Source organism: Oryzias latipes, chromosome 12 (assembly GCF_053564925.1).
Source record: "Oryzias latipes strain Hd-rR chromosome 12, Olatipes_Hd-rR_3.1".
NCBI classification, from domain to species: domain Eukaryota; kingdom Metazoa; phylum Chordata; class Actinopteri; order Beloniformes; family Adrianichthyidae; genus Oryzias; species Oryzias latipes.
In genome coordinates, this window is record NC_136248.1 from 21,061,789 (window position 1) to 21,076,921 (window position 15,133).

At 38.2% G+C, this 15,133-nt stretch overlaps 1 protein-coding gene across 3 annotated transcripts in view; it reads left to right on the top strand.

Annotated features, from left to right (window-relative positions):
• Nucleotides 1–15,133, top strand: part of rgs3a (regulator of G protein signaling 3a) — a 322,617-nt gene that overhangs the window by 284,403 nt on the left and 23,081 nt on the right. For all 3 annotated transcript variants that reach the window (XM_023960529.2, XM_023960531.2, XM_023960530.2), the window contains one exon: nt 1,129–2,100. In XM_023960529.2, coding sequence (XP_023816297.2) covers nt 1,129–2,100 — 972 coding nt within the window. The remainder of the gene's footprint in view (nt 1–1,128; nt 2,101–15,133) is intronic.

Here is a 15,133-nt window from a genome sequence, read left to right on the forward strand (position 1 = left end):
TGACTAACAAGATTAACCCACTTCTTATGTAACTTGTAACTGTAAAATTCTGACTTAACATCATGGTTAAAACCTGTCTTATTTATATTCAAACGTGCATGCCTCCAGGTCTCTGGATGTTCTGCTTTGATTCTAACGATCTTTGGCACCATCAATAAATGTTTAACAAATAGGTTATATTAAAGAAAAAGCAAATATCTAAAAACAATAAATGTAAACATATTTTTTAACCCAAATAATAAAGTAATATTTAGGTTGCCATGAACCAATAATATCACAAAATCTGTTATTTTATGAAAACAGAAACTACTGCATTCTCTCAAGATTTGCAAATTGACTTTTGGTACATTGCATTGAAGCTTCCTTCCCCCCCAACCTTTAGCTAAGTTTAAACAGAATTGGGTGGTTCTGACTGATGTAGGCCCACTCAGAGTGCATTTTTAATGAGCCACCCACAGAGGGCTCTATGAACTGGACACTGAGCTGGAGGAGGCCGATGCACCACTTTAAACCAGAAAATCTTTTAAAGTAGGGGGTGTAAATAGACTTCTAAAGGCAAAAAGAAAAGATCGGCTTAGTGTCCTTTTGTGTATTAAATTTAAATGTGAACACTGATGTGCTGTGAAGAAATGATTTTTGATTATGGATAGGTGAAGACGGGATATAAAATGGCGAGCTATTTTTTATGCTTCTTTCAGGTGGTTGGATAAATGTCACATCATCATACTTTTAAGTGTCTCCTCTTTTTTTAAGTTTTCTTCTTTTATCTTTCTTACTTTCTCTCAGGACTCATTACCAGGTTACATGGAAATGCTGCCGCATGCTAATTTGTAATCTATTGGCTGACAGTCAAAGTGAGCAAAACTGTAGCAACAAACAGTATGAAGTCAGTGATCAAAGTCATGTTAGGAAACAGAAGGAAAGCTTTGCTTTTTATGGTATAAAACTGTGGGAGTTTAATAGAAAAATTGAGCATATCAGCCTTTGTTTTTTCTTGTGATGACACTGACTGCATCTGGTATGTCTGTTTTGTTCTGCTTCTGCTAAAAAAGTGCACTGAATGTCCACTCATTTTAAAAACATTAACCAATCCCCCTTTCCATCCTCTCCTTTGCCTTTTTCTTCCAGATGTTGGAGCCTAATGTGAATACCCCTTCCTGTCAGCTGGGTGGAGTAGCAGGAGACCACGATGTGTGCCTGCACATGGCCACGCACAGCACTGAGGGCGAGGACAGTAGCCTTTACCCTTCCAGCCCCTCAGAGCCCCCAACAGTAGGCAGTCCTCACCCTTCAGAGCCACTCACTCCTTTGGACGATGTCTACACTCCCCTTGGGGGGATGCTGGGATCTGAAGAACGACACAAAGTGCCCCCTACGCCACCTCCTTCCACAGAAGGGGAAGATTCCAAAAGCATAGAAGGACATGAGTATGATTTCTGGAAAGTGAAGAAAGTCGACGAAGATAAGCGAGAAGAAGATGAGGATAGGGCCAGCAGAAAGACTACAGACACTGACTTTGGAGATAAAGAAGATGAAGATAATGAAGAAGACAGTAACAAGGAGGAGGTTAACTTAAACATGGTGGTGTCAAACACAGATGAGGACAATGTCTCAGAGCTGCCTGACACCAACGCGCCCCCTTCCTCGTCTTCATCCTCATTTGTTATCCCTGAGCTGCGTCTTGATCGGTCCTTCAGCGCCGATGCCCTCTCCTCCCCCAACACTGACGAAGAATACGATGAAGAGGAAGATGAAGAGTCAGAGGAGGATGAGGATGAAGAGGACAGCGATGATGCCTACTTGGAGAGAAGTGACAGTAAGAGGCGTAGCATGGTTGAGGGTGGAACATGTGAAAAACATGGTGGAGGGAGGCTCAGTGTGCAGAACTCCCTCCGCCGCCGCACGCACAGCGAAGGCAGCCTCCTGCAGGACCCCCGCACCACTTGTTTCACCTCAGACAATGCCATCAACTGCTTAGAGGCTGGAGGTGGGCACCACAAGGGTGGCTGGACGCTCCCTTCACCCAAAACCCTGAAAAAGGAGCTGACCAAGAATGGAGGCTCCATGCATCAACTGTGCATGCTGTTTTCTGGCAGAAAGGTAAGCCCCTTCCTTCTGAACTAAAATCATAGAGTGAATTACTCACACACACAGGCGCACACACAAATCCCAGCTAAAACAATTGTGAATTAAGCTTTTATAGTGCTCCAAATGTTTCAGTGTTTATGTTAAAGCCAGTTTGGTAAGATTTCCCAAAGTATTTCCTAAGCTTTCATAATTTTTTTATGCACTAACTTTAAGGCTAATAGTGGATGTAGACAGGGTGACATCAAGTGGTAAAACAAAGCAAGTACACAACTAACGTCCTTTCGTTCACTGGAGGGCAATTATTTTGACAGAATGGCTTCACAAACATTTAGATGTTTACCACAAATTTCAAATAAAACGAATACTTTTCTGCAGCTGCAATTTCAAAATAAAACACGTTTCAGCAAATTCCAAAGCTACTACAAAGTTTAAAATCTGTTATTTTGGTCTATATATCTTCCACTTTCGGCTTCTCCCATCAGGGGTCGCCACAGCGAACAAGTCGCATGGTAAATTTGGCAATGTTTTACGCCGGATGCCCTTCCTGACGCAACCTTCTCAAACCGGGCTTGGAACCGGCAGAGGTAGAGAAGGGAACAGGGAACAGCCCGGAGTCGAACCCTGGTTTCACGGATGGAAGGCGCCGCAAACCAGCACGAGCTAAACAGGCTCCCATATTTTGGTCTATATATATATATATATTATTATATATATATACCAAATATAATATAATATAATATAATATATATATATATATATATATATATATATATATAGATGATAGATGTGGTGCAAAATATGGGGATATATATGCAAAATATGGGGATATATATATATATATATATCATTGAATACAAAAACAATAATAGGATTATCCATTCGAAATGTTCTAAATTGAAGGTTGTAAAATCTGATTCAAGCAAGTGTTGCTCACATAAGAGCTTATGAACAAGTTTTTAGGTAGAAAAGTTTTAGCATTTGGAATGAGAAAGAGGGTATACCTATTTTTTCTTCCATCATACGTTTTTGTTCCTTCTCTGGCATTGTTTTTATTGTTTTGCAGGAAAGATATTTTTAAGGTTCAATTTTCTTTGCAATGAAAAACCTGACATTTTCCAAAGTGGCACTCTGCTATCTATTTTATTTACAAAATACAAGTTTTTTGAGAGATAATGATTGCTTTATAAACCATGTATTTTATCAAGTCTTTCTGCAAAAAAACTCTCATTATATGTATTTATTGAATACTTTTCTTGCTTTATTGTTTGTGTTGCTGTTTTTTTAATGTTTTTATTCATTTTTTTCTACATACAATTATGCTGATTGGTAAATAATTTGAACATAAAATAACTTTAGGATGTTTATGTGTTACAAAAACTAAAAAATACTATTAAAAGGAGTTTTAAATTTGAAATTTATTTTTAAAAATGGCCCATTATGTCTGTTTAAAGGTAAGCATAATTTCTTTTTTGCTGACTAACTGCATACGGCTTTAAGTTTTTATAATTCATGGGAAAACGATAAGCAAAAGCATTTAGAATTATTTCCAAAACAAAAATAGAAATTGAGGATGGAATTGTCAATAAATGAAAATATTTTTCAAAATTCTCTCCCTGAATGACAATATATTTAAAACTCACAAAATGAAACTACGGTACATTCACAATGAAAGACAAAATCCTTACAAAATCCGTTTTTTCTTGACAATGGAGTATATGCTCACATTTGGTCCTTTTAAACACAAGTTTTGTTATTCATGGAATAATTCATGCTTTTAGTAGTATCAAATAAATGATGCCATGTTTTTTTAAGTCTACAAAATAGTGATCTTTTGTAAAATAAATGCCATATCCTAGAGAAAAAAGCAAAATATTAAGATGAAAAGCTGAAAAGCTTTGAGTTTGTTTTAAAGTAGCTGCTGCGGTTTTACCTCAATGGTTGCTAAGAAGTTCTAAACTGTGGTGGTAGATGTTCTGACCATCCAGCAGAGGGAAGCACGTCTTTCACTCTTGTTGCCTAACAGTCTTAAGTTGCATTTGTGATGAAGTCAGAACCATGTTCCTGTTTGTAGTACAGTTTTCCCCTAAGTGCTCAGGCTCTTATTGGGGTGTGGACACATCCTCATCCCTGCTGTTATCTCTTCTAAAAACACACCTGCTTCCATTTTCCTGAAAAAGGAAAAGGATGGAGTAATAATGGAGAAATCAGAGCTCTAGTATCAGGTAACAGATTTAAGTCAGCACTTGTTTTGCGTCTGAAGTGCAGTTCCTCTCAACCTGCCTCTCTTTCTACAAGTCTGTCAGCACTCAGCAGCCTTAAATGGCAGTGTGTGTGCAGAGGAATGCAGCAGAGAGGCCTGCAGCCTGTTGGTTTTGGCAGACTCCAGGATAATTTTACTACATATTGGCGTCACTAACACAGCTCTTTGAGGCCTTTGTTTCCTTTATTTTAAGTGACTCAAACTCCCACATTTCCACCCCCAAATTCTCAAATCCTGCGACATCTCGGAGTGCAGAGACGTCCACGTACGTGTGTCTCAGTGTGCTTGAGCCTGACCTCTGAGCAAGAAAACTTTATTGTGTCTCCTTGTACTTCTCCGTGTGCTGACGTGCATCCATTAAGATATTTTATTGCATGGTCAAGGTTTTCCAAGCTTGCTTGTCCAGCAGAATCCAATCTGAAAATGCGGTGTGTATCTTTTAAGTAGAGTAAAATCATTCTTGAAGTTTTTAAATTAAACATTCAATTTTGTTCTAAAAAATAGCAAATAGCATGAATTCTAAGCATTTTTATTTACAAGTGTTAAAACAACATTTTACTGCAGTTTAACTTCGTAAAGTTATTTTTTAAAAGAATGTACTATCATTTAAACAATAATTGGAAATAAGTACCGGTATAAGGTAATTACAACAGATGTGTCCATACACAAGAGATACACTACCGATACTCGCACTAAATTAGGAATTTGACTGCATATCCTATTTTTGTCTGAATTTTAATGAAATACGTAAAAGTTCCCTTTGATATAACTAATTTATGAATGAGGGGAAAAAAACACGATATTTGTTAGTTAGATTTTTCTTACCCCAAAATCAACACAAAATCAATGATAGCCGTATTTAATAGTGGGTATTTCCACCATTTGCTGCAATGACAGCTTGACAGCAACTCCTTTTGCTCCTCCCTAACCTCATAATGTTGTTCCGAGGCAATGAGATCCATTTTTTTACAAGTGCCACATGCAGTTCTGCCAGGTCACTTTGGGGTGGGGTCTGATCATTTAGTCTTTGCTTCAGCTGGTCCATATATTCCATGGAGTTAAGGTCCGGGGTCATTGCTGGCCAAACCATATGAGACACTCTGATTTCCTGAATTCTAGCTGTGACAATTCCTGCGCAATGTGGTGGAGCATTGTCATCCATGAACAGAAAGTTGGGGGTGTGCTGGCGGAATTCGGGGGTGATGATAGGTTGTATGATGACTCTAAAATAAGAATGCACAGTGACTGGGCCATTGACAATAACTAAATCGGTTTTGTGTTGACTGGCGATGTCTGCCCAGACTGTTGCACGTCCTCCACTGGGGACCATGTTGACCTCAGTGTATCGTTCATCTCCCCGTCCCCAGCAACGCTGATGCCATCATTTCTGTGCGAAGTGATTCGATACTAATCAGTAAACAGACCAATGCTGCATTGTCCAGGTAACATGGTCTTGTGTTCGCTGCAAACATTCACAGTGTCTTGGTGTCAGTGGAGTCATCTGCAACGGTCGTCTGGTATTTGAGTCAGAATGGTTGAGTCTGTTATAAATGGTTTATCTGGAAACTCTAGTACCCCTCACATCTGGTAAATGGACTTACAGCTGTCTGGTATTAGCTAACCCATGTCTGAGAGCATAGGTCCTTAGGTACTGGTCATCGTTGTGATCTGTCACTGGTGAGGGTCCACTCCTAGGTCTGTCTCAACTCTGTCAGTAGTTCTGTGTCTTGATGCAACTCTGCTGATGAGACTAGTTCACCAAAAAAATCTGACTGCCTACTACGAACCCAAAGGCGTGCTAAGGTCAGGGGGGTGCTGCTCATCCATTAGGACATGTGTTCATGTCTGTTTGAACGAAAAAATTAGAATTACTTAGTGGCAAAATCAGCTTTTTAGACCCACAGATTCCTGAAATTGATACTACATTGAAAAGGTCTTTCTTTTACAATTTTTTGGATTTGGCCCCAGTAAATCAGGCACACTCGCGCCCACAGCTGTCCCCCAACTCCTTCTGGACAATTCCCATCTGCTAAACTAGCCAAACATGTAGATGGAGAGTTAGATAAGCCAAGGCTTCTCTAAGAGTTCTGGTACATGACCCATCTGTCCTGGGAGAGGATCCCTCCTTCATGTGGACATCCCGAAGATTTCTTATTTTTTTTTGCCGGAATCCGTTCTTTTTTTTTTTTTTAGGAGTTTTTCCTGACAGAGAGGAGGGTCTAAGGGCAGAGACGCCCAGTTTAGCCACATCAACTGGCTCCTTTCGATGTGGAGGAGAAAAGGTTCTACTCCGAGCTCTCCGCGGGTGACCGAGCTTCTCACCCGATCTCTAAGGTAGCGCCCAACCACCCTAGGGAGGAAGCTCATTTCAGCCGCTTGTATTCGGGACCTGGTTCTTTGGGTTATGACCCAAACCTCATGACCATAGGTGAGTATTTGAATGAAGATCGACTGGTAAATTGAGAGCTTTGCTTTTTGGCTCAGCTCTCTCTTCACCACAACGGACCAATACAGCGACAGCATAAGTACGGACGCTGCCCCGATCCGCCGATCTCACGCTCCGATCTTCCCTCACTCGTGAACAAGACCCAAGGTATTTAAACTCCTCCACCTGAGGTAAGGACACTCCACCCACTGAGAAATGGCAAACTACCTTTCTCTGGTTGAGAACAATGGCCTCAGATTTAGCGGTGCTGACCCTCATCCCAGCCGCTTCACATGAGACGACTATTGTTGTACTATTGAGCTATATAAATAAAATGAATGAGGTGTGTCTATCACCCCAATATAACTGCCTGCCTATCCTGAAAGCCTATAAAGTGAAACAAACATTGTGTAAATTCCATCCACCAAGTTTTTCACAATATCCCTAACTTTTTGTGAGTAGTTTAACTGTCTGGATGCTTGTGTGGTAAACTGTAACAGCAAAGAGTGTTAATAAACTGAAATATGTACAGTACTCAACTACACTACAGTACATGAGACACAAAGTGGTGGATGTCTTCCACTTGTTCAACACCTGAAGTACTTTGTTTTATGCCAGGCTGTGTTTACTTGACCTTAAGGCAACATGAACTCCAGTCTTGTTTTTCTGTAATCATTTTCTTTTCACGCGTTATATTTCAGTGATTTGTTATTATTGTAAAAAAGGACAAGACTGAGAACAGATAAAAAACATGACTTTCTGATTTCCTGTAATTCATTTAGTATTTTGTTGAATAAAATCTACTTTTTTTAAATTCTATTAATTCTATTGTGAACCATACATTTCTTGGAAATCCTTTGGGACATAAACTTTTTTTTTTTTTTTTTTTTTTAGCAATGTAAGGTATTTGAGGTTGTAAAATATTCCACCAATCTTTAGCAGTAATAATAAATCTTGGTTCTTTTTTTTCCTCAAGTGACAAGACACAATCCATAAATGGCAACATATCACTTAAACTACAGCCTCATCTTTCCAGACTGAGCTCTCATCAAGCTGGTGTACCTTCGTATCTTCCCTGTTTTTCCAGGTGTCACTCAATCTGTCTTCTCAGTTCAAACACACTCGGAGTGTTCCACAAAGGTATCACTGCAGCTAAAAGCACTCAGATGGATGGAAGTTGTTGCCTCAACAGGCTGAGCATTTTGTTTATGGCGTTCCTAAACTTGTTTAAAATCGGAATAAATATTGGGGCTTTTAGCAAGATGTCGGAAAGAAACACATTAAACATGTTTACTGGCCATCACGTGATGTTTACATTTGTGTGTTGTGTTAGGTGTGTACTGAAGCGGATATTGGGAAATAGAAAAAGACAAGCAAACAGACAAAGTTGGAAGCAGGGATTGCTAAAGTGGCCAAAACGTTCAAACACTGTCTCAAACTTTGACTAGCTTTGTTTACTCTTCACTTCATTTTTGGTCTGGTTTGCTTTCAGGATTGGGTATTTTGGTCCACATCAGAGTATTTTCTTTAGATAGTCAGCTCAACAAGTGGAAACACTCACCTGAACTCAGGTGCAGGTCTAACAAGTGTACTTAAAAATGGCTCAATATTAAGTTCACAACAGTGTTAACGCAGACAGACTACTGAGTGGACCAAAGAGAAGAAGTAAGCCAAGAAGAACAAATAAAGTGTATTCACAACCACAGCAAAAAACACACAAATGTTAGAAAAAGGCTGCAAAAAGGGTGTAATGAGGAGGTGGAAAACACCTTCAGTTAAAACTGTTGCTCAATTAGGGGCAATATCAGCAGTAAAAAGCAACCTCTTGAAAGAACAAAAAAGAAAACTAAAAGAAAATTACAGGTTTAGAGCTAGTGTAGTCTTCTTTACATATATAGTGGGTGGCCCCTTGCATTTACGGTTAACCTTTCACAGTCTTGCAGTCTCACAAATTTTGTTCAGTGCAATAGTGCATGCTTTTTTATTTATTTAATTTAATTAAGATTGAATAATGTGTTCTGCATCTTCATTGGTGTGCAGGGACAGAGCCAGAAAATTTTATATGGGTGGGACTTTAGAAGTTGGAAGCTGTTTTTGTGCAAATAACAATGTCCGATTGGTCATTAGTAAGAGTCTCTGAACATGTTTTATGTACAAAAGTCTGTTTTATTTTATTTTTTACCTTTGCTACCTTACAGATGTTTCTTCTGGAGCTGCCAAACGTGCATAAGTAGGTCTGCATGTTAATGAGTTATGGCTCTTTACTGTTGAGTGCCCTTCGTCACTTTGACCTTCTCCAAAACTGCACTGTGACAAACGAAAACAACATTTACACCAATCCTAGCTTGCTATTTTGACCCAGGCACAACAATCTTTGCTAACCTTGTGTACTATCAAAGTATTTGTCAATACTTCTGTTACATGTTGAGAGGGCTCTCAACAGCTGTCCTCAATAACACTGTTACTGCAGGCAGGTTTTCTTTCCCCAGGCTCCAATTTACACACTTATCCAATTTTAGCTAAGAGGTTATAGTATTAGACTGCAGTGGTTGTTGTTGCCTTTTGCAGACAAGAGCACACAATGTTTGTTATTAACTCTGATGCACAAGAGCTTCATGGAAACCAATGATTACCCGTTTCATCTCAAGTGCTGCAGAATGAGACTAAACAGACACGGATGGTTATTTGGGGTAAATCTGACCCCACGGGTCAACGTGACTGTAAGTAAACATGAGGATTTGGTTCTGTTCCACTGTATAGTTTGGCTTACAGGTTCAAATCAATGTTGAAAGCAGCTCGCTCAAAGGATACGTCCTGTGAAATGCAAAATGAGTAACATGTAAATATTTACTCAGAAGACAGGACAAATGTTCTTTACATCTAGATGACATTAGAGAGCAGATATAGAAAAAGAAACTCAAGGCTTCAGATGCTGGTTTTCTGATAGAACCAATTATTGTTGTTTCAATCAATTTAGTTTGGAATGTTGAACATGATCTTAGTAGCATATTTAGAAGTTCTACAAATGGATTCTTTTACTAAACTAAATTGCTAAATTTTAGTAGTCTATAAAACTATCAAGGAAAGCCTACTAACATACTTGTGTGACAGCACAAGGTAAAATGGAAACTCCACCCCCCGCCAAAAAAAGCTATTTGCTTGAAATGTGACACAAAATAAAAAACTCTTAAAGTTATCATTTTTATTTATTTTAAGTTTTTTGATCAAACTAAAATTGTATTAATACATTATCTTGTATATTTTTGTAAAAAAAAAAAGTTCATGTAAAACTGTATTTAGATAAATGTTTATTTTGAATTCAAGTTGCAAACATTTCACATGTAAGTTTTTTCCTCAAATAGAAGAGCTATTATGCAAAACAACCGATCTTTCCAGAAAGTTACATAAGATCAAATTCAAAATAATAATTCATTCAGGGAGGAAATGTTGCTGATGTTGTGAAACATGAATTATTTAATCTGGGAGTGATGTACTTCTTATCCTGGCTTTTTCCATATTTTTATGAACTTTTTAGCTAGATTTTTATGTTTAGGTCATATTTGTTAAACAGTGGATATTTCAGTCTTTATCTTTTTCAAAGACAAAACTAACTTTGATTTAAATCATTCAATCAACTCATTTTTCCTTAAGATATGTTCAGATTTTTTGTGTACAAATATATCAAGATACAAAAAATGAGCTGTGATCTTATGGAAATTTTTCTAAAGTTATAAAGAAAATTAAAAGAACAGAAATCTCCGTTTTTATGTTTTAACTTTTGTCATTTGTGTTTTCAAAGATGATTCCTGTTAATCAAAACTGCATTTTTCATTTTAGTATCTTGTTTTGGGGCAACCTCACAAAAAAAAGAAAAAATGGAAAGTATCAGATGAACTACGTAGAAATATTAGTTAAAAACGTAATTTAACAAACCACTCCTTAATCTGTATACAAAGATTACAACTAGAATACATATTTTATTGCTTTTAACAAGTTCAAACATTTTGAAAGAAGTTGGTTAATGCAGCTGAAATCATCCACTATCAACATTTATTTAGTGAATCCTCCAGAAACATAGACAGCTGGATTTTGTTTGGATAGTTTCCAGAAACACAGTCATCGCACTGTCAGCTGTGTGTGCACATGTGCAAGTGTGCTGTCCTTGAGAAGCCATTTTTGTACTGTCAATTATTATAGGGTACCATTTCATTTCTGTGAATGACTCTGGGAACTTTAGGTTGTGCCTCTTCATGTATCTTTGGTTCTTCTTTTGAGTAACATTCCTTTTTTTATGCTGAAAGAATTGTGTCTGCTCTCCTTTACATGGGAGTTATTTGCATTTTATTTCTAAGATTTCATAAAAATGTTAATAAAGATTAGAATAAATTAAATGTACTCCCACAGACACACTTTCATACATTTAGTCTAAAGGTTTTTTTTATAAATGTTTGTAGTTTTTACTTCCTTCCTCCTTCACTACAGTTACACGCTGGTACAAATATGTATAGATGGATAGAGAGTTAAAGTTCTAAATAGCTCTCATTATGATTTAACTGGCAAACTGTGGACCAAAAAGTAATGCGTAAAATACATATAAAGTAGGTCTAAAGAACATTTAAATTCACACATCAGTTTAAACAATTGGAACCATAAGTGATCATTTCCAAAAATTATTTCCCCTAAAATGAAACTGATCAATGAAACTTGTTTTTCTTTTGGTGAATTTGCTAACTCTTGGTTTATCTCAGCAGACCTTCCCACACTATTCCTTTTTGCCAGGAAAGGTCCCACATAGCAGAAAAACTTCAGTCCTAATGCCTTTTCTCCATGAAACTGAAATGGGCTGCAGGTTTGCCTATAAATCCATGCTTTCTAATGAATCCCTACTTCAAAGGCTTGTTAATCCCAACCTTATGAAGAGAGCATACCTTTGTTTGTTGGAATTATTGTGCAGGATGTTATTTCTTAGTGGATTTAGTTACCCTGGACAGTGTGCATTCACAGGAATCATTCTGGACTACCCCATGCTGTAATACAGATGGACTAGCTGAAATGGCTATTGTTGAAATTGCTTTTTGGAAAATTATGTTTTTTGTTATGTCCCATTTGAACAAAAACAGTCAGATTTAGAAACTCAATGAAACTACAAGGTGGTGCATCCAGTGCTCTTGTGTGCCAATCCAAAGTCCAGATAAATGCAAATGGTTGCATCAGGAAGGCATCCAACGGAAGGCCAACGTGATGAAAAGAAGAAAGGTGGATAATTTGTGGGGTGGTGAGCAGGGTGACTCTGGTGATGAGAACAATGAGGAATGCTAGGGCAACAGAATTCATGCTAATGAAGAGTATCACAACTCAACTCAACTCAACTTTATTCGTATAGCACTTTCATACAACAGCAGTTGACACAAAGTGCTGAACACAAAGGAAATGAGTGGGGGGCTAGGTATGGGGAAGGGGGCCCTATTTTTTTAATTTTTGTGCTTGTTTATTTTTAATCGTTATGCTTGTTTTTACATTTTGTTGTGTTTTAATGTAAAGCACTTTGTGTTATATTTTTATATGAAAAGTGCAGACAGAGGCAATATTTGCTTTGTAGATGCTTCTGGAGGAGTACAGAGAAGGTCAAAAGGAGCTGCAACATGTCTTTGTTGATCTAGAGAAAAACTATGAAGATTACTGACAGTTGAACTGTGATTTGCATGAGGAATTTTTGAGTGGTGCAGAACATGCCAGTAAATGAGAGTTGTGAAACAGTGGTGAGATGTACTGTAGGTGTGACAGAGGAGTTTAAGGTGGAGGTGGGACTGCATCAAAAATTAGATTAAGCCTTTTTTTTTGTTTACTGTGATGATGGACAGACTGACAAATGGAGTTGAACCAGATTTTCTGCAGATTAAAATGTTTGCAGATGACATTGTGATCTTTAGTAACAGTAGGGGAACAGGTGGAACATCCAGAGAGGTGGAGGTGTGCCCTGGAAAGAAGGGGAATGAAGGCCAGCCCACCTTTTTGGTTTAGAGACACTGAGAAGGACACAGCAAGCAGAACTGACAGAACCAGAGATGAGGTTGTTGAGGTTCTCCTTAGGATTGAATCCATTAGAGGTACAGTTTATGTCAGATGCTTCAGAGATAAGTGGAGAAAAGCAGATTAAGAGTAGGAGGACGTGAAGGTGGTTGCTGTGAGCGAGATGGAGACAGATGAATCTCTTCGGAGATCCCTAAAGGGAGCAGTTGAAAGACCAAAGATGAGGGAGTTGGCATAACCCTTGTGCTATCCTTGGCACTTTAACATTGGGAGTTGGGTCATCTAGACCCACTAGACAGTGCTCTGAACCTTTTTTCTTCAATGATTTGTGATCTTCACTGGTGTCCATGGATTACATGAAATCTTCCCACCTTTATCCACATTTGTAATGGTAGGAATAAGACGTCAAAGTAAGGGTGGGGTCATCTAAGATAGCACAAGGGTTAAGGAAGTTCTTGGCTCTGACACAGTGATATATATGGATGTTTCTGAATAGTCAACATTTTACAGCTTCATCAAGATCACAACTTTTTGTTCTTCAGCATTATTCCAGAAGGAAGACTGTGAACTTTCAAAAAAACGAGACAGTTATTACTAAAGCATCCTTCAGCAAAACATAATCATGCATACTTTTATTGCCCTTGAAGGAAATACTCCCCCTTTTTTTACCTTGAAAATCCCTGAGAGCACCAAACTTTAGACAAAAAGCCCTTCATCTGTAGTACAGGTTTGTGAAATGGTGAAAGGCAAAAAAAAAAAAAAAAACAACCTGTAAAGTATTTTGTCTGACCTTATGCGGGTGACAGAGATGCGATTAATTATTTCACATTCAGGAAGTGGAAAACGAAAGGCAATGCTGGGATAAAGCACGTGAGTGTTTCATGAAGCCTTCCCAGACATATCCAGAGGCTAACATTTTCTCAGGGAGCTTAAAATTTAAAAAAGTTTTTCGTGATGAAACTCTTTCGTAAGACGTGACATTGTGACATTTAGCGGTTTGCACATCCATCCTCTCAGCCCACTGCAGCAACCAACATTGTATGTACTAAAGTCTTTAAGTGACGGGGCTGTTGATGGTGACAATGACAGTAACAGCCGTCTTGACGTGTGGCGCATCTATGAGACTATCCAGAAAGCCTCGTTTCTAAGCTGCGTTCAAATGTGTGTGTGTGTGTTGTGAAGAAGGTATTTATGCCGCCTGTTGCCATAACAGTGTTTTGGCTGAGTCAGAATATCGCTCCAGAAATGTTGATGCACGAGATGGTTACACACGTGCAAACAAACTGGTACAAGTTAGAGAAATATATGATAATAAATCTTTAAACAGTAGTGTTATCAAATTAACACATTGCTGCTTTATTTGCAGCAACATGTAATTGTTGAAAGTTTTTTTAATGTAGAAAAAAGCAACAATACCTGAGCAAAACTAAATACAAAACAGTGTTGTTCTGTTTTTTCACCTCTTTTTTTTTTATTTTAAACCTGAATACATGTTCAAAATTGAAATCTTAGTGTTGTAAAGCTTTTTGTTTGTTTTTCTGCTTTGTTTGCTAAAATAATTGTTAAAAGGAGATAAAAGAAGAAAAGGTCTTAAAAGTAACTGAGATGATTAACATTCCTGTTACCTACAAAACTATTTAAACCCACAACTCCCAGGAGCTGAAATCAGCAGGCTTGTCCTATTTTAGAAAAGTGATTTTGCACTATTCAGCATTGTTATAGGTGAAGGACAGAACGTGATTGTGCAAGGCTTCTTGTGTTCTTACTCCGGATAAAAACGAGGTACACTGAGTGAGATGGCAGGAACTCGCCGTGCTTAATCTGCATGCCGGTTAAGTGGTCCGTGTTCGCGTACACAGTTTTGGACGGCTTTGAATTATGGACACATGTAAGCAAGTGTGTATCAGAACACAGAGAAACAGGGCAGAGAAGCACAAGCCCCCCCTTCACTCCCCAGGAGGAAGGAGTCAGGGTGAGCAGTGCCAGAGTGATGACAGGAGCACACATGCTGTCTTCGTCGAAAAGGAACAGGGTCAAGGGGAAAAAAAAGCAGCCCTGAAGGAGCAGACATGGAAATGAAATTCTGCTCTGAAAACACGCGAGTCTTTGTCCCAGGGGCATAAAATAAGTGTATATTCCCTGATATATATTTATAAAGTTGTATATCTCGAAAAATGTGTTTAAAAACAAAGATAAAGTTCATTAACCTTCTTTGTTTTATTAGAGTTACGACTTTTGACTCACACTAAACAGTTTGGCTATGTACATTTATTAAAGATCATTTTATGCATAAATAGGTTGCATATTGCAGATTAAATCTTGCCCTTTGC